At 41.3% G+C, this 19,993-nt stretch overlaps 1 protein-coding gene across 2 annotated transcripts; it reads left to right on the forward strand.

The window, feature by feature from the left end:
* Positions 1 to 273: 273 nt before the first annotated feature.
* Positions 274 to 19,708, forward strand: BTBD3 (BTB domain containing 3). Of its 2 annotated transcripts, XM_072331480.1 has the most exons (5): positions 274 to 325; positions 9,882 to 10,143; positions 10,627 to 10,717; positions 11,208 to 11,326; positions 15,229 to 19,708. In XM_072331480.1, the coding sequence occupies exons 2-5, from the start codon at positions 10,001 to 10,003 to the stop codon at positions 16,259 to 16,261; spliced, it is 1,386 nt and encodes a 461-aa protein (XP_072187581.1). In that variant the 5' UTR covers positions 274 to 325; positions 9,882 to 10,000; the 3' UTR covers positions 16,262 to 19,708. The 2 variants fall into 2 exon arrangements, with proteins under 2 accessions (XP_072187581.1, XP_072187580.1); XM_072331479.1 differs by lacking the exon at positions 274 to 325 and having other exon boundaries at positions 8,953 to 10,143.
* The last annotated feature ends 285 nt before the right edge of the window (positions 19,709 to 19,993 follow it).

The following is a 19,993-nucleotide window of genomic DNA, read 5'->3' on the forward strand; positions in this document are numbered from 1 at the left end:
TCGTGGTGCCGGCGGTGTAGGGCCGTAGCGCCATAACCCCCCGGGTCTGCTCATCTCCCACACTCTCTGAGCTCGGGTTGGTGCCCCGACGCACCTCCCGGGCCGTTCTATTGACACTACTGCCCTACGGCGGCATCGCACCGACGCCTTTTGGAGTTGAAGCCCCCTAACCGGAGCTCCGCTGCCCCGCCGCGCCGCTTGGGCAGGAAGGGGTGGGGGGAGCGTGCGCGGCGTGCGCGTGCGTGCGGGGCGGGCGCGCTCTCGAGGCGGGATCGCGCGGGGCGCTGCGAGGGGCCGCGCCGCCCCGGGAGCGAGGGCGCCTCAGGTCAGTGGTGCGGGGGGTGCCGAGGCGGCCGTCACGGCCCTTGTCGGGCGGGCGGTGCCGAGAGGTGGCGGCGGGGAGCGGGGCGGTAAGTCGGGCAGGGCCGAGCCGGCGGCGCTGGGCCGCGTGCGCCGCGGGGCCGGGGGGCGAGGGAGCCGCCGCGAGCGGAGGGGCCCGGCTATGGGGGGCAGAGGCGCGGGGGAGTCGGCGGGGAGCGGGGGCGTCTCGGTGAGCGACGGGGCGGAGCCGCCGCACCTGGGCGCCGGTACGGAGAGCGCTGCCCTGAGACCTCCGCCAAACTTGAGGAGCGGGAGTTCGGGCAGCGAGCGGAGCTGCGCCGGGGGTCGGTACAAAGAGCGGCCCGAGGGGCGGCTGCTGCTGCTGGTTCGCCGTGCTGTAAAAGTTCTTAGAGGAAACCATTGTAACTGAGCGCTGTTTGACCTCGGTCCTGGAGTTGTGGGCTGGGGGTCCGCGTGTCTGCAAGCAGAGCTGTTTCATAGAGGCCCAGCGCCTTCAGAGTTTTGTTCTGGGGCGAGGACTGCGGGCTGGTCGTGTCCTCGTGAGAAACAAAAAGCTGGAGCTACCGTATTTAGTGCTCCTAAGGTGATTACCTGTATTCCTAACTAAAACACCCACCGCTGTGTCCCGTCTGACAGGTGCTGGGTAGGTGTCCTGTGCTGTTGCTGCAGTTTGGGCAACGCTTATTTTTTTTTCAGCAGTAAATTTGTACCGTGTGAGTTTTTGTTCTGTGTCCCCAGACTCCCTGTTTGCAGAGGGACGTGCTGTTGAGTTGTGTGGACACAAAAGTGCATTAGATTGTAATGGAACTGTCCGGTCCTTGACTCAAAGCTTAAAATAGGTTTTGTTTTGGTGGCAAAGAGCTGCTTTCATAGTTGCCTGCAGAAATCGTGTGCGGTATGTTATAATGTATCACATCTTGATAGTTTATTAGGGAATTGAACTTTACCAATTCGATACTTTAGGACTTTTTTTTGGCGTTTGAAATAAGTTCCGAACTATTGCCAATACTGAATGTAGCATGCAGTTTTAGTGCAAAGACAGACTCAATTAAAGCAGAGGCCTAATGATGATTTGCTGTTCATTATGCTGTTGGAAGAAATGTAGGCCTCCATCCATTGTGTGAAGTTGTTTGTGCCCATCATGAGCTTTGTTAGATCATTCGAGATGCTTCTCCTGTAGCTTTCTACTAACTTAACCAATCTTGCAGGCTATTGTTTTGTTCTAACAAAACCCGGGGGGGAAAGCTTAGTCACTTCATTTGTATTTGTGGGCTTTCTGTTTTTCTGGCCTGGCTTGTCTCTTTTCTCCTGCTCTTGGTTCATTTGAATTTGATAACTCAGCACATTGGAGTGAAAGAAGACTTAAGTGAGTTCAGTGTCCACAAAGTATTTGCATTTTAAAATACTGATGGGCAGATCGGTGTTCTGTGGTGTCTGCTGTGCGTTCTGGGTATGTAGAACATGCTGTCACAGAAAACAGATGTGGAAGGCACGTTGAGAAGTCCCCTTGTCTGGCCCTGTTACCTGCCTTGTGAGGCTGCCTGGTACCCTGAGTCACCAGAGGGTCAGGTACCACTTCAGTATACTTCGGAATGAGTTGTTGGTAACTGTGTGCCTCTGACAGAGTGGGTACTCATGTGCCAGGTTGCACTTTGCTTCCACCCTCACTGCAGTTTCTTGTACTCTACAGAAATGCAAAGGAATCATTTTTGCTTCAAAATGTTATATTCTCCAGCATTTTAGTTTTGTTAGCTCACGTTTTCCTCAATCCTTGCTTGGTGACAAAGGTTTTTTGGGAGTCAGAGAGGAAAGTAACTGTGGTAGGGTAGCACATTTTCTCGCACCTAGTAGCTGTGAGATTTTTATACACAGGCTTTTAAGGTGGAACCAGATCCCTTTAAAATCTAATCCATGATGTGTTACAGCTTGTCACCTTGCCCTACTAGCAGTTGGTGCAGGTGAAAGCTTAAGCCCTGCTCTCTGTGGCTGGGGAGGAGCTGAGGCAAGTTGCTTATTATTTACAATAGAAATGCATGCAGTGACTTAACACTCCAGCAAAGGAACAGTGTTTTGCCCTACTTTGGGGTCCTCAGCACCCAGTTTAACTCAGGTGGAAGCAATCCCAGCCCTACTGCTTTGTTGTCAGGGCACGGAGCTCAAAGGCATAGAGTGTGACACTGGGGTAGTGCAATGCACATAACAGCGTACATAGAACACCTAGGTGCTGTTTGACTTTCAGACTGAGACGATACTGCTGCACGTATGAGAAAATAAAGGCTTCCATAATGCATGAAGTTTTATAACATGTAAAACTAATGCACATGCAAGTTTACCTCTCACAGTCCCTTAAAATACCTTACTTACTCCTTCAATTTTTTCTCTACCGCAGCTCTGAAAATAGAGCCAATAAGGCAGTATTATCCTGAAGGAGAGTTAGCATTTAGGATACCCTGGTATTCCTGCACAAATAAGTCTTACTGCTTGGAAATATACTTTGAAACCAGAATTAAGGAGCATATTAATGTTCATCTTAAAAATTCATTACTGCAAGTGAGCTGCCATTCACTTGTAAAGAGGAGGAGAAATTAATCAAAATACTAAAGCATAACTGATCTAATTGGCAAGTGTGACTGAAATATTTGCCGTGGAAGAAAGTAAATCAGATATCGTAGAACATCTAAGCAGATCACAGTTTGGCAGTGGTTTGGTTCCCCTGTGGAATCGCTATCATAAATCCAAGCAGAATCTGGCTGTGCTGTGTGAACCTGGAAACGAGGGGGAACAATGAGATCCACAGCTCCTAACATGTGGTGAAAGAAAATTGAGTACAGTTCAGTCTAATGGACGCGGTGTTTGTGTTCATTCCTTGAATTATGTGGATGCAGTGATCAGTTTCTCATGACTAAAAACTGGGGTTATTAAGCAACTGTCTAAAAATTATACGAGTATTTGTTCGTGGGGTTTGAGACTCTTTCAACAGAAGAGTGTGAAGGTGTTTGAGAACGCATTTCTTTGCTTTGCTGATGGACTAACCTGCTTGTTTTTCACTAGCTGGGACAGTCTTTTGTCATTTAAAATGCACTAGAAACAAAAATACTGTGCCATTTTCCCCCCATTTAACTTATTTTAAATACTTAATGGTTCCAGGTACCAGAAGCGTGCCAAGTCATGGATGTGCATTGGGTTGTAAGCTGGTTGTTTCACATGTAGTGGAGTTCATGGTCCTGTGGATTGGCATGATGCTGTTTTACCATGGCAAAACCCGATAATGTTTATGTTACAACTCCTAACCAAGCTTTTCAAGTCTGTTTTTCTTAACTTTGTTCAGTTGCAAACTTGAAGCAGCTTAAAGCACGGCAGTCTCAGGAAATTGAAGTTTGCAGGCTGCTGAACAGCTACAGTGTGTGTTGTAGCAATATCCTCTTCCCTTTTATGTCCCACCAGGTTCTGCATCACTGGTTTGATGTGAAAGTAGGTGAGCCGCTCATAAAGAACAAAATCCTTGAATTACACACTAACATAATCAATGGTAACGCGTTGCCCCTTTGGATATTGATGGGGTAGATACTCTTCTAGTGCCACCAGCTCTCAAGTGAGATCTTGCCTTCTCCTTATCTGTGCTACCTTTTGGCAGGCTTAACTGAGCTGTGTGTAGGGGAACAAAGACATCCGGGAGACAGTGATGGAAGGGAACAGGATCATCGTCTTTGTAGGTCCTAATTTAACTAATTCAGTGAAGTTTTTCTGAGCCAAGTTGAAGTTAGCATAAAGGTTTGTCTAGTATAAAATCTGCCTGCAAGACAGGAAGGGGAGTTGTGGCTGTAGTTACCTGATCGCAATCTCTGTTGAAATAGCCAGCGTGTTAGTACTAATTGTAGTGCTGGTTTCTCTCAAGTGCACTGAGATCACCAGCTTCTTTCTCACAGGGCACTGAACGATCATTAAATGCTAATGACTTTTGATTACTGTTGACCTCGGTCAATTTAGAGTTAGTGACCTAGAGATGAAAACCACTGTATCTCATTACCAATTTCCTGAGCTATCTGATCTTGCCTTTGTAGGTCAGTTTTGATAAGAGGCGGAATAGAATTAAAGTTGACCCCTCTCTTAGAAAAGGGGTTGAATGCTTTCAGGTTCTCAGTATCGTGCTTAGAAGCAGCAACAACAACAGAAGGAAGCAGCTACTAGGAAAGAACTTATCTTTCTGACCCTGCGGATTGTCAAGAGCAAAACTTACCACTTCCAGTAGAAAAACAGCCTATCACCTGTAACCTTGAATCTCTCATTTTGTAGCTGCAGGTTTTCTCATCTCAAGCATCCATTTATAATTCTTGTTCTTACTTTGAGCTATGAAGCAGCAAATGAGTGTTTATAGGATAAATTGCCAACTTTAGATCTGTTAGAGTTACGTTAGTATGTTTGGGAAAGAAATACTCAGCTATTGAACCTCCTGTGGTTAAATCGCGGAGGTGAAGCAGCTAAGGAAGAATGTAACGGGAGGAGATGTTGCACTCAGTTTGGGCCAAGCCTGAATTGGTGAGGGAAGGAGGATGTTTATGATGGAATAAATCTAGGGATAACTGTTATTCTTAAATACTGTGTTCTGATTTGATTGCTTTGTCTCAGAAAAGGATATTGATGTGAAAATCAAAAGGAGGCAGTGAAAATGTCTGCAGATACAGGAAAAAAAAGGCGTATTAAAAAGATGAAGGTTGCCTTGGTAGGGAGGCCAGTAAGAAGTGTTGCACAGAGATGTGGTTCATACTCTAGCAGATAATACAGGAATGTGAGAATAAAAGGCAATTTTATTCTCTGTTCTTCTGTTTTATAAAAACTTGTATAAAAATATTCTGAGACTTTTAATCTTCGTACTATAGAGCATAAGATTATCACTAAGCAGAGTTGGGAAGAATATTTGTAAAGAAGCATTTTGCCAGCATACAACCTAAAGCAAAATGCACTTTAGCTTCTAGTGTTGGTTCAAGATGCAGTTAACCTGTGTGAGCAAGGATTTAGTCAATCCTAACATGCGTTTTTACTGGAGGAAATCAGGAACAGAGCTGTCAGTCCTCTTTCCAAGTGAGTGTTTTTACGAACAGAAGGGTTGGGATGGGACGGTTTCTTCCAAATGACTAAATATTTCATAAATAGTTAAACAGCGTTAAGCTCCTCTGCTGTGTGCATTGGGTTTCTTGGTTTTATTCTTTGCTTTTTTGCTCTTTGAACTTGTACACGTCGTTTTTTAATTAGTGTTTAGAATAAGCATAAACTCAATAAGAAGTAACAGCAGACAGGTAGATCTGTTAACTATTAAGTGTACATTTATTTTGGCTAATAAGAGATGTTCCGCTTGAAACTTATTTCATCGGGGAATCCAGAATTTAAACAAAGAATTTTAATAATGCATAGGCATAATAACAGCCAAGGAAAAGACCTGGAAACTTTACAAAAAAAGGAATATATGCATTTTCTCATTGCCTGCTTGGAATTCATTCCTCAGTTCAGAATCTGATTGCAGCAGCTCACTGGAAATTGTGATGAAGTCTTGATTTTTATTGAAATTGACCATTTCATGTTTCTACGTGAAGAGCAGAGCTCTAAATGTGAGGTAGAGGAAAAGCACAACCTATTAGAAGATAGAAAATGGAAAACTTGGGTTATACTTGCTGTTGCAGAAGGAAAGACTGATGCAATGTGAGGAAGAGTGTTCCCACAGCTCTGGAAAAATTCAGTGATTTCTCAATGGTAAGTTACCTTTAGAAAGGCATACATATACATGTTATTGCACCAAGCACTGCGTGCAGTATGATTCCTGTGACAACCTTCCCAATGGTTTCATGGCATATTATGGTCTTAAAGGATAATTAGAGCTGGGAATGTAGATATATTATGTGCATTTGGATTTAAACTGTAAAGTTAATAATTCTTTTTAGTTTTGACAGTTTGTGTTTTAAACACTTTTTAGCTGAGAGCTGGTTTCCAAGGGCTTATAACATGCCCCATATCATTTGAAAGGATAATGAAAGTGGATGCATAGCAGCTCAGCCTCATCGTGTAGTCCTTTGCTCAGTTCTTCACATCTGGTATTTAGAATTTTCATTAAGCCCGTGTTAAGAGTTAAGCATGGAATTTCCTGCACCCTTTAAATTAATACTTCTGGTGTGGTTACTTTGCTTACAAGTTAATATTGATGTCCGAAGAATTATAAATATATATTTAAGATGTTTATTAAGTTCCATTCTGTTAATATATAACTAATAAAGAAAAATGGAAATTACTGGAGAAAATGAGGATCACATCGTAACAAGTTTTAAGAGATGGATAGATCTTTGGGAAAGGACCGGTTTCCTTGCTTCTCTTACCAGAAGCAGGCTGCTTTGAACTTGAGGATTTGACTCATCTTTCAACAGGGCGCTCATCTGAGTGTGCTTTTACTGATTGCAAACAGTGAGCTGTAGAGACATTAACAGTGTGTGTATATTAAGAGAGGAAAACTATTTTATAGGAAAATAGATGGAGACTGCTGCCAAAACTGAGAGTGCAAGAAGCACTGATTCTTTCCATGTTTTTCTTGTTCCACTTCACTTGAGGCTAATAACTGATATGTGATGCTTTGTTTTGGAGCTAATAAAGTTCAGTGGAAGGTGATATGAAGTCTGTTGAAAGAGTCATAACTTTTTCATAGGAGCTTCAGGGGTCTGTTGTGGAATCATCAATGCTTTTCCAGTTGCATCAAACCAGGTTTTGATGGGTGGTTTAGGAATTGACAAAGATGGCTGTTAGGCTTTGTATCAGCATGTGTGAAGTTTTATCTTTGGCTACTAGAGGTCTGACTGGCTTTTGGATTTGTCAGAACATACTTCAGCCACAGCTTTCCCTCTCCTCCTTCCCCAACAGAGCACAGCATGTTTTATGTTGTGTTTTGTGGATGTCAAAGGTATGGTTGATTCCTGCTGCTTTACTTTAGCTACTAGTTTTTCCTAGAATGAGTTAACCAGTGGCTCTGTCTTTCCATTTCTCTTCTGTGGCATCCTGGTAACCTTATCTACTATGGGTGTAATCTTTGGGCTTCCATTGGCTAAATTATTTGTGGGAACATTGCTTCTTTTATTCTATAGGATTAGGTAAAATGGATTTATGGAATGAAAATCAAATCTCCCATATGAATCTCCTAACTCTGCTGTCCTTCTGCTAGTTGCAATGATGAAAACCAGATTTTCTGATGTGTGGCTGTTCTGTATCTGTACGTTTCTTCCCCGTGGAATGGCAAACAGGTTGTTATTGTAACGGGAAGGGATGGGAGTTTACCCAAGGAGTGGGGGAAAAAGAAACTTGCACAAATCCAAGAATACTTTGTATTTCCATTATAAATTCTCTGCTGTGAGCAACTATAAACATCCCATCTGCAGGATAAGTTTCTTTTCCTTTACCCCTTCTTTTACCATCGCAGTTCTACATGACAAATATGATTAGTTTCTGTCCCAAACAAACCTGGCACAGATCAAAAAGAACAAGTGAGAAAGAGAGAGAGCAAAAAAGGAAAGAAAAGCTTGCTAGGTAGAATTTCTTTGGCAACTGCATGACCTGCCTCTCCAGGAACATGTCTCTACTTTTCAGCCACACCAGGTGTAACGCACCATTTTCTTTAAAATTAGCAGACAGAGGAGATAGATTTGTGTCTGGAAATAATATCAAACCTCTGCAGCCAAATCTTGTAATGACCACTGCCAGTGTTTTTAATGAGCGCTTAACATGGAGTTATTTCTCAAGGAGACCTAATAATCTGTGCAGTATCTACACTTAGGCTTTACGATTTTGAGGTTGTATTGCGGAGCTATAGCTGTAGCACAAGCAGTTGCAGTGTTTTTTTCAGTGAATAGCCTGAGTAGCATCTCCGTGCCTCAGTTTCAGTCCATGGCAGACTCTGACAGGTATTTCAGCAAGGGCAACTGTTTCTCCACCAGCCTTCTGTCAGTTACTTATTTCAGTGTTGTGTTCTTGTCCAGCAAAATTAATTAATGGCTACATTTGCTTGAAGAGCAAAGAGGAAAACAATTGGGAAATGGTATTTGAATTATCATCAAACCATCTTGTGTTTTAAGGTGGGAAATGCTGACACCTAATGCTTTTGTTGTGCTTGCCTTTTTATTTTTTCAATGCGCTTGACCTTTTACTAAGGAAATCTGATCTAAATTGAATTATAAGTAAACTAATGACCGAAAATTAGGGTTTTGTTTTTTATTGAAATGACTTCATTGCCGTATCATATATCCTGTTAGTTTCAGAAAGTATTTGTTAACAAAATCAGGATGTGTTTGCCTCTTGAGAAATGCTTTCTGCCTGCGATTCATAAATTGGTCTGAACTGCATTGAACGCTTGGAAATGTTGATTAAGTATATTCATTTTGATTTGCTTTAATCTGATTGCACACGTAGAAGTTCCCTTCTGATGTGGTGCAGCCATGTCATGTGTAAGCTGGTCTAATGAACGCTACTTAGTCATTTGGGACTCCTGTCAAAAGCTATTACATTACCTAGAAACATAAGGAGTTAAAGCTAAAGCTGTGACCTCATCCCTATTCATGTTAAACTGGAGTAGAAACTGCTTGGAAGGGGATTGTTTAACTGTGTCGCTGTCTTTGCTGCTGCTAGCTGATTTGCTTTCATTTGGTTCCGATATTTATAGCGTGCTCTTTCTGAACAACTGCCACAGTAGGGATCTGTGAGCATAGTAGGCATGTACGAAGCCGAGCTAGTATGAATTGCATGTGGAAACAGCTCCCACCTAAACATTTAGGCTCAAAGATGTTCTCTCTACCTGATTTCCACATTTTATTCCTTCCCCTGTGAAATGCAGGCAGCATCAAGGAGAGCTAAAACACACACGCTTCTAGCCAGTCAGGCACTTATGTAACTGTGCATGCAGCTCCCTTTATTACTTAGCACTGTGTACTAAATAAGGAGCACAACTGCTGTCGCTTTAATGTTGGAGCCGCGTACGTTACAATAGGTGTCACTGTGCGGCTGAGCCCAATCGTTATCAGTGACTTCAGCTATTGGCTCTGGATGCTGGCTGACTCCATCTGCAGGGCTGGAATATCAGGTCGCTTCGGATCCGCTCATCGCACAAGTTGAGCTCGCTGGGCAGGCGAGCAGTGCTACGGCACGTCTTGCTTGCCTCGCTCGGGAGCTGCTGCTACAGCCCCGCGTGTGCCTCTGCGCCGGGTGTGCTGCTTTCGGGTGGCTCGCAGTCAGGAAATCTGGGAAGAAATAAAACTGGCAGGAATGATGGGGATGTATTTAACAATTCAAGTACTGGATCAAACTTAAAGCCTGGTTTCTTACTCGGAATGCTGGAAAGGTCACCTTGTCTTGCAGGAAAAGAAACTCTGCTCTGCTGCTCTGTGTTTAACAGCTCACATGTGCATTTTTTAATGTTCTTAGCTAGCCAGGTTATCTAGCTATACAGACAAGTATACTCATGGTAGATGAGAAAGGAAAGAACATGAAATGTCTCACCTTTTTCTTGATGCTTCCAGAGACGGTCAAGAACAGGTCTAAGAAGAGCTCTAAGAAGGGAAATAGCAACAGCAGCAGCAGCAAATTGCCTCCAGTTTGCTATGAAATCATTACCTTGAAGACCAAAAAAAAGAAGAAGATGGCTGCTGATATTTTTCCCCGAAAGAAACCAGCCAACACTAATACAACTGCTGTCCAGCAGTACCACCAGCAAAATCTCAATAACAACAACACTATTCCAGCACCAAACTGGCAAGGACTTTATCCGACCATCAGAGAGAGGTAAGTTCAGGAAAGTTAATTTTTGTTCTTTGAATGGAGTGGTGAAAAGTAGCAAGATGCTCATAGTGTGTGCTTTCAGCTATTCATTTATTTGCTGAGTAAAACAGTTCTCTCTGCAGAAAAAAGTATTCTGGTAGTGGAAAATATTTTCGTATCTGTTTTCCATACATTGCAGCTGTCTGAATAATAAACAATGTAAATAAGAATGTTGCTGGCTGCAAGCAACAATGTTGCTTGTAGATGTTAGTGGAGATTTGACTGATTTCCAGTTTTGAAAAGTTTTTATAATTATATTTTTTACACCCCTCTGCCCCTCCAAGCTTTGTTTTTTCCCCATCCATGGTGTATAATGTAGCTTAAAACAAATTGTAACCTGCTTTTCATTCTGCTAGCGTGTAACTTTAAGTTGTTCAGAAATCTGGTTTCTTTGGTTTGCACAGATGCGCTGGGTGCTGTAAATTAACACATTGCCTCTGTTTGTAGAAATGCAGTGATGTTCAACAATGACTTGATGGCAGATGTTCATTTTGTGGTCGGGCCACCAGGTGGGACCCAGCGGCTGCCAGGACATAAAGTAAGCAACAGCTGCATTGTCTGTTTTTTTCAGGGGGAGGGAAGGCAGGAGAGCTCCCACAGTTACACCAGGACACAGCATGCAGGACTGGGCTCTTCTGGAGCAGGCATAATTCTATGCAGTAAAAGGCTACGTGCAGTGCTGTCCCTTGCCTTTCTTTGTTTCTCATATGCTTGTATTGAGGCAGTCTCTGCAAAGTTAGGAGTGCTGCTTGTGCTGTAGATTAATATTACTCATGAGACCTTCTAGAAATAGTTAACTTGTGTAGTGGATATGAGCAGTTTCCAGTAGCTAATGCATATACGCCCAAGAGAGTAAAATGAAGCGGAAAATGTGTAATTCTGTTCTTAACTTTGACTTCATTTCTTACTGAAGTGCATCTAGTGCCTGTCAGTGAAGCCCAGTATGTTCAGAGTGGCTCCCCCACATTGTTTTTGTTGGCAGCTCTTTTCAGCTTCAAGCATGAAATAAGATTTCCCTTTCTCAACAGTATGTCCTGGCTGTTGGGAGCTCTGTATTCCATGCGATGTTCTATGGAGAACTTGCTGAGGACAAAGATGAAATTCGCATACCAGATGTTGAGCCTGCTGCTTTTCTTGCAATGCTGAAGTAAGCATCATTTGTTTGCTGGATGTATTTTTCTTCATGATGTACACGTACTCTAACTATGACGGTACCAGTATGTTTGACTTGCATATGAACAGAAAGAAAACAGTTGCTTGAAATATTCTTCTTTTTGTGCTTCAAGTATTTCAAACTTTTACCTCGTTTTGGTCTCCCCTTCTTCTTCCAGGCACGCATATATTAGGCTGATGTAGGCAGTTGCAAAGAATGACTTTGACAGCAGATCTTTGGGCGCATTGTATACTGTAATGCCTATTGATTTGGTTTGTTGCCACACATGGCACACAAAAGAATGCAGTTACTGAAAACAATTGTCAGCTGTATTAAAAAAAAAAAAAAGAAAAAGAAAAAAAGAAAAAACCTCTGCTACACTTTGCAAGCATAACAGAAAGTGAAAAATAATAAATAATAGAATAATTGATAATTAAGCTTCTCATCTATCTTACTGGTGCATCTAGAAAGTGATAAAAAGGCTGTTTATAAGAGTAGAATGGGTTTTACTCTTGATTGGGGGAGAGTAAGGGGGGGTGGTCAGTTTATGTGATTATTTATCCATGTCTTTGATTTCTTCTTGCAAACAGCATAAGAAATAATGTTGTTTCTAAGTGAACACAACAAATCAGTTTCCCTGCTGAGTTGTCCTTGAACGTATCTGTAAACTCTGGTTTTTAAAGAGAAATTCACTATCACAGAACTGTTATTCCTTTGAGGTCACTTCTTTGTTTTTTTCCCCTTCAGCTTTGGTAACTGCCATTGCACTCTGATGAAGAGCATACGTTAGTACCTGATAGTAATCCTTTTAATATGCTGCAGGTTTTATTGCATGTAATGATGTAATCACTAGCTGCTTCCATAGATTCTTTTGACTAGCTTGTGATTACAGAATGGTTTCTTTTTTTCTTTTCTTTTTTTTTTTTTCCTTTATATGCAACTCTGACTGTTCTTCTACAGTGCCACCGACATATAGAGTTTGCATAGAGGTTTTTATAGGCTATTGTGAACATCAGCATTGTGCAAGCATCAATAACTGCAACAAGAAAGCTGAAGTTACACAGCTGTTCTATAGATCTGGAATGCAAAGTAAAGATAGAATGTTATGCCAGTGCTGTGCTGCAGATCCCTGCATTGGGCCTCTCTGGTTTTGCAGGTGTTTTATGCAGGGCTCTGACTTGTGCTTTGCTTTCATGTAGATTTTTACAAGGCACAAATATAAGATGCTTGGATACCTCCCCCTTTCTGAACAATGAATCCTATATCACTGTGTCTGAATGTGACGTGACAAGTAAAAACGGAGTGCTTTTTGAATGTATCATTGTCATGAAGGAATATTTTCAGAGTGCAAACCTAGAGAAGAGAGTATCAATGCTGATAGATAAGTCTTGACAAATTATTTAGCCCATGGCAATTTAGAGAAGTATCTTTGAGAACATGACCAGAACCTTGGAGTTCTTCACCCTCTAGGCTTTTATTTTAAAAAAGCAGAAGATGACACAAACTTTTTGTTCATTGCGGATGTTAAGCTAACCTTCCCAGTGCTCACTTCTGCTGCTGCAGTGTTCCTGAGCCCGCAGTGTCTGCAAACGCTGGAGCTGCCTGCAGCTGTGACTGTAGAGATGGGAAAGGATGTTGCTCAGCAGTGCAGCATTCCCCTCATCGCATGATCCCGAGCATGTGCTGCACTGGGTGGAGCCTGGGGGGAGATACAGGCCCGTCACTTCTCTCCCCCCAGGAAATCTTCCCCATGAGTGCTGCCTGCAAGTCTTGTGAGTTGTGGATAGCGTAAAGCTCATGATGTGGATTCTAAAGAAGACTTTTTACCCATCCCAAAGCAGTCTTATCTCTCACATGGTGATTACCTCAGTCAGGAGAGACCTGCAATAATCTTTGTAAGAAAATACATTGTTATTTTCTTTCCCGGACAGTTAATTCTTTTAGCATAACTATTTTTTGTCATTTAAGGTATGGTATGCATACTTAGAGTGAAGAACTGATAAGGTGTTGCAAGGTATAACATAGGAAATAGCACGTTGACTGATACACACATATGAATTGTGTTCTCACAGTGAAATCAATTTGGCAGTTTTCTGTTGGTCTATAAAAAGAGTCAGAAGGTTGTTAAAATTCATAATCCTGCTGACACATTGAGTTGGTGTCTTTAGTGCATTATATCTTAATATTGACTGTTCAAGTTAGAACTATGGTCTCTTGGTAAGCCAGGATGAGTTTGTTATTAAACCATCAAACTCTATGCTTTAGCAAAATCCTCTTTATAAAAATAGAGTGAAACTGGAGTATGAGTAATTGCATTGAGGTCCACTGGCACAGTGAGAAGTGTGGAATATTGCTGACAGCCGATCTGTGCTGTCTGTTGTAAATCACTGATATTAGTTCTTCACTTTCATGAATATTAAACTAGCAACTTTGTCCTATTTCAGTATAAAACAGATGCTATCATTCTCTTCGGTACTAGCAGGCAAAGAGAAGTAATATAAGGGAGAAAAGAGTTGGAGAGCGATGAGAAGAATTATAAAACCAGATATATTGACACGTTCAAAATGTTTTGAACAGTAAAATACCTAAGGCCTAAGTCTTTGTTGTTACAAATAGCCCAAGTAATAAAGGTTTGAGTTGTTACTGTTTTTTAAAGTTTGCAGGAGTATTCTTTTTCTCCATAAGCTCTTCCATTTCATTATAGTGCTTGGGCTGCATCTGCTCTGAGCACAGTTTTTGATATATCTTGGAGAATAGCACCCTACAGCTGCAAAAAGAAAAAACATGCAGATAAAGATATTTACAGCTTCAATCATCTCAATGTAGGTACTAATTCCCCTTTCTAAGCACATTCCGTTCTGCCAAAAATACGTTGTGTTGGGAAACCTGCTAACTAGAACATTTTAATTACTCCAGGGTTGCACAGAACTTCAGCTTCACTAGAGGAAGGTGCTTTTGTCAAGCATAACCATCAAGACTTGCTTACCCCCGTGAAGAGTAAAATTGCATTTGGCATGGTTTTAACACATGGCATTCACCAGCTGCAAATGGGGCCCTCAAGCATGAGATATTAAAACGAACAAACTGTACGATGCTTCATTTCTCAAGTGATGAATCCTAGAAGTTTAGTCCCAAATATAATTTCACCTTCTTCTCTTCCACTACACTACTGTGGTAGTAAAAGGCTTTTTTTTTTTTTTTCCTCCTTATGTGCTGACGCTGAAAGAAAACACCATATTATTGCAGCTACAATGTTGTAGTCATTAATAAACTTGAAAATTAGTTTTCTGTGCCTTTTGTTTTTCTTATGTTTCATTGCCTTGTTTAGAAACTAGCAACAACAAAAAAAAGAAATAGCAGTAATTAAGAAGATGAGTAGCACCTGTTGCACTTTAATAGCATTTCTGTTCTGAGAGACTAGCTAGCTATTAGGAGTAAGCTAGTTTTCATTCCTCTATTGGTATGTACCGCAATAAATCTTCATTGTTGACTATCTTGGGACATTAAATCCAAGTACCATTTGTAACACGTGTTCCAGACTGTTCTGTTAGCCAAGTAAGTTAGCACTTGAGGAGCTACCTTCTGAGGACGATATTCTGTCATTAACCAACACATGTACGGGAGGAGAACAGCTGAAGAAGTTACATTCTTTGCACACTATCATTTCTGCATGGTCTGTGCCCCAAATGAGAAGTTTTTTCACCTCAGATTTAAGCATGTTCTCTTCCATGGTCTTACATGAGTGGTGATTTTAGCATGTGTTTTCCTTATGGAAATCAGTGTTTCCCAAAAGCATTACTTAGTTTTCCTGGAGAACTGCTTAAATGTTCCTTCTTCGTAATGTTGAGATGCTGACAAATGATCCCTTTGCATTAAGTATGCTTGTTTCATTTCAGATACATATATTGTGATGAAATTGATTTGGCTGCAGATACTGTCCTGGCCACTCTTTATGCTGCCAAGAAGTACATCGTCCCTCATCTTGCCCGTGCCTGCGTCAACTTCCTAGAAACAAGTCTAAGTGCAAAGAACGCCTGCGTGCTGCTTTCCCAAAGCTGCTTATTCGAGGAACCTGACCTGACCCAGCGCTGTTGGGAAGTGATTGATGCCCAGGCCGAGCTGGCTTTGAAGTCTGAGGGCTTCTGTGACATTGATTTTCAGACGCTTGAAAGCATTCTCCGAAGGGAGACTCTGAATGCCAAAGAAATTGTTGTTTTTGAAGCAGCCCTGAATTGGGCCGAAGTGGAGTGTCAGCGACAGGAGCTAACTGCCACCATAGAGAATAAACGCAAAGTCCTCGGCAAGGCGCTGTACTTGATACGCATCCCTACCATGGCACTCGATGACTTTGCAAATGGCGCTGCTCAGTCTGGGATTCTGACTCTCAATGAAACCAATGATATCTTCCTTTGGTATACAGCGGCCAAAAAGCCAGAGTTACAGTTTGTAAGCAAGCCCCGGAAAGGCCTTGTTCCTCAGCGGTGCCATCGTTTCCAATCCTGTGCTTACCGCAGCAACCAATGGCGTTACAGGGGCCGGTGTGACAGCATCCAGTTTGCTGTTGATAAGAGGGTGTTTATAGCTGGCTTTGGGCTATATGGCTCCAGCTGCGGATCAGCAGAGTACAGTGCCAAGATTGAACTCAAACGACAAGGAGTTATCCTAGGCCAGAACTTGAGCAAATATTTCTCAGATGGTTCTAGTAACACTTTCCCTGTGTGGTTTGAATATCCAGTACAGATTGAGCCTGACACCTTCTACACAGCTAGCGTGATTTTGGATGGTAATGAACTCAGCTATTTTGGACAGGAAGGAATGACAGAAGTTCAGTGTGGGAAAGTGACTGTTCAGTTTCAGTGTTCTTCGGACAGTACAAATGGCACTGGGGTACAGGGAGGGCAAATTCCTGAACTCATATTTTATGCTTGAATGTGTGGAGACGAAGCATTTTTTCCTATGAAAAACCTGTCTAGGTCAGACCTACAGACGCTTAGCTTTTTATCTGCAGATACGTGATCAGTACAAGTTATTTGTCACAAATGCTACGGGCAAATTACTGGCTTGCTATATATGTAGAATCATTGGTGATGAAGTTTAAGTGTAATATTTAACTTTAAACTGGAAGCTCTTACGAATAAGCAAGTTTTGAATGCTTAGTGAGAGAGATACCTGTTTGCTGGTGATGCTGACACTTGCTTTGATGCACCTGAATCACCTGAGGATGTCCTCATATCTCATGGGTTCTAAAACTCCTTCCACTAAATGCTGTTATCTTTGATCAGTTTTCCCTTTCTCTGTTTCCTGCTCTTTGCTTGTAACTATTTGGGGAGACGGGTAGGAGCCTTGTTTTATAGCTCTCTTCTGTGTACTCTTCAAACTGAAGAGGTTCCAATCAGCTGAGCTGATTTTGATCATGGAGGCTAAAAGAAGTGCTTCAGTTCTAAACAGAAAAAGTATAGGTTTATACCATTATCCTGAGAGATTCTGCTGTGACCAGCTGTTTGAGGAAGCTACACAGCATGCTGACCACAATGCATGGACACGTTTACAGTGAGTAAGGGTTTGGGCTTGACATGCGACCTTTAAGGTTCATCTTCCAGGAATCCCACCTCGAAGGCAAGGAAGTACTTGCACATGTTCAAATTGTATACACAAATAGAAACCTGTACTCTTTTGACCTAATTTTGCTACACTGAAGTTGATTTGCTATTGAAATTACTTTTCTTTGAATACTCGCTAAGTAAACAGGAGTTAATATCTAGCTTTTGATGTTAGGACAGTTGATATTTTTCTTACTTTCTTCCTAAACATTTTAGAAGCATGTTGTAAAGAAACAAAAGAACGTATTGATCCCGACTTAAACTTTTTTATACTATGAGAATTTAGAAAGAGACAAGATTCCCAACCGTGGTCATGTTACAGTTAGTGTATATCATTAGATAAAAGTGAGGAGCATCTCTTACAACTGCTTGTGCGGAATCTTTGCTTTATCTGAGTCCTCTCTCAAGCTTCCTGTCATATGTTTGTCATCTCTGGAAAAGTATTAGGCTTCACAGCTCTATCTGGGAAGGAAATAAGCATAAATAACAGATGCAGGTACTATTTAAATACAAGGAAATCATTCACCTTTGCATTGTGACACTTGTATGTCAGAGGGACCTATTGTAGTACAACCCATTTAATCTCCACAGTGGGTTCTTTTGTGTGCGTGTGTGTTTTAACAAAATGAGAGGACCAAATAATTATGAAGGCAGTCTGAAGATTAATATATCAACACGTTAATGTAGCACAACCCTAAACTGACTTGTCAGTTTTCTAGTGGAAATCTTTTTCCCATAAGATTTCTTATCAGTTTGACACTATTACTCTCTAAGTGTTTCTTGACAGCTGGAACCCCGGCTTCTGGCCATTGTTAAGTGCCAACACGTCTTTGCAGTGTCCAAACTATCAGCTGAGATGAGAAAAACTGAACTGTAGACATTCTGGCCAAGGCTCAGCTCTTTCCACTAGGTAATAAATGAGAGCCGAGTGAAAAACTACCCTACAAGATCTATGACTTTCACCCATCTTACTGTTTAGTGTTTTATATACATACATGCGTGTTTGTGTGTGTAAGCAACATTCCTTCTGAAATGTAAATACCCTCAAATTATGGTGGTTTTTTTCTTCTACCAGACGTACATAATCCAGACTGTTACTGGAATTTCAACAGAATGGTCCATGGAAAACTCACAGAAAGAGATTTTAAAACAGCCGCCAGTTAAATATATTTAGATATGCAGCCTAAAATAAACAAGGATGTGTGGACTGGAGAAAGAGTTGCTTAAGGGACTGCAGAAAGGAATCTAAGATTGTCGTGAGGTAATGGTCATCTACCTGGAGAGAATGTTTTGAGCAGCAATTCCATTTATTTAAATACATTTGGAAGCAAAGCAAGGCGCTAATCAGCCTGCTAGATTTTCTTACAGCGAGTGAGTGACACAAATGTAATAATTCAGAGCCAATATCAGATTGACAAGCTGCTTGCAGTAGGAAGCTGCGTTCTGAGTTTAGGACGAGAAGGTGAGGTACCTCAGCTGTTGGGACAAATCAGTACTGCACTGCTGTAACTAAACTCTGGTTCTCACTTTTAATTTTGTTGGCTTTTTATTTGCTTGTCTGCAAGTAAAAGTAAGCTGTCTGCTACATTGGCTGGAGTAGATGGTAGGAGATTGGAATTCTGCATAGCTGTATAAAATTAGCTATGATTTAATTATTTTTATTTGCTGGTTTTATTAAATCGTTTTGACAAAGCTGGATGAAAGCTACCTCTAGCTTAATTCCTCTGAGTCCTTTCCAGGTTTTAGGAGCTGCTGCACGCAAAGTTGTTTTTTAATATGGATCAATAAACATAAGCACTCCGAAACAGCTTTTGAGCTTGATTGTGAGCCCTGCTTAATGCTGACAGGTGCTGCTGTATTGAGAAGGTGGCTAGTTATTGTCCCCTTGGGATGCCCAGGCACTTACTTAGGTGTCCACGTGTGGATTTGGTCAGTTTAGCAGTAGTATCTAAACTTGGAACACATGGATGTTCTACAAGCATCAGCTGTATCAACCTGGAATGTAAACATAATGTCAATAGAGATAACTTTTGGTAGATTGTCTTAAACTGTACCTGGCCACCTTTGCTACTACTTGTATGTTTGATTTTCCTGGTTAGGGGAATCTGTGATAGAGAGTATAATGTAATATACTTTCTGCATATCTAAAGTAGTATTTAAGCAAACACTTTAATTTCTACATGCTTATTGCACTGAACTGTTTTATTTGTTATTTGTTTTGTTTTGTTTTAATGTAATGAAATGCAGCTAACTTCAGGTAACAGCACCCATTTGTGCTGGAGCAGTGTTTGACTTTGGCAGGCTTACGGCATTATTTATAAAGGACAGATATATAAATATGAAGTACCTCATGTTGAATGTTATTGTACTGTATCTTCAATGTCACAGTGCAGATCTTGTTGGACTCATGAATGTGTATAATCGCATTAAACCTACGAATAAAAATGGTTCTTAAATGGTTGCTTTCTGCAGTACCTTTGAAGCGTGAGCTGTGAAAGCCTTTGCTTAGCTGTCTTTTAATGATTCCTACTGTACAGTTGTGCACAGATATTTGTTGAGCTTATGTATTCAGAGAGCTTTCGATCCCCAAAGAAATAAAAGTCTGAGGAAAAACAAGGAAGAACAATGAAAATGTTAATCGCTTACATTGTAAAAGGGTTGACGATTAAGCTAATGAGCTAGAGTGAATGAATTCGTTTATGTGCTTTATGAAAGACCTTGTCTACTAGCATTAATATTTTAATGCTCTATTAATATTATTAAGTATGCGTAGATGAAGGGAGAGGGTCTCGAGATTATGAAAGCCGCTTGGCACAGGAAAGGCCTTGGTTTTCAGTCTCTGATCTGTCTGGATAAAGGACATGATTAGTGTGAAGAGGCTGTTATCTGCTGAAAACTTAATTATCTAATATTATTCAGAATTCTGTCTATTATATTAATATATATATATATTATTATTTTTATTTTTTTTTCCAGGAGTTTTGAGTCTTCACTTTAAATTCTTTTATTATCGGTGAAGCTGAAGCCTCACTTGATGTCCGTGTGCCGGGACCTCTCATAT

The sequence above is a fragment of the Excalfactoria chinensis genome, chromosome 3 (genome assembly GCF_039878825.1).
Source record: "Excalfactoria chinensis isolate bCotChi1 chromosome 3, bCotChi1.hap2, whole genome shotgun sequence".
NCBI classification, from domain to species: domain Eukaryota; kingdom Metazoa; phylum Chordata; class Aves; order Galliformes; family Phasianidae; genus Excalfactoria; species Excalfactoria chinensis.

Bases quoted from the DNA above. Each gene is read 5' to 3' on its own strand.
- BTBD3 (XM_072331479.1), top strand. From the start codon at position 9,824: ATGGTAGATGAGAAAGGAAAGAACATGAAATGTCTCACCTTTTTCTTG. The intron at 10,144-10,626 runs GTAAGTTCAGGA...CTCTGTTTGTAG, and splicing joins TATCCGACCATCAGAGAGAG to AAATGCAGTGATGTTCAACA. The intron at 10,718-11,207 runs GTAAGCAACAGC...CTTTCTCAACAG, and splicing joins AGCGGCTGCCAGGACATAAA to TATGTCCTGGCTGTTGGGAG.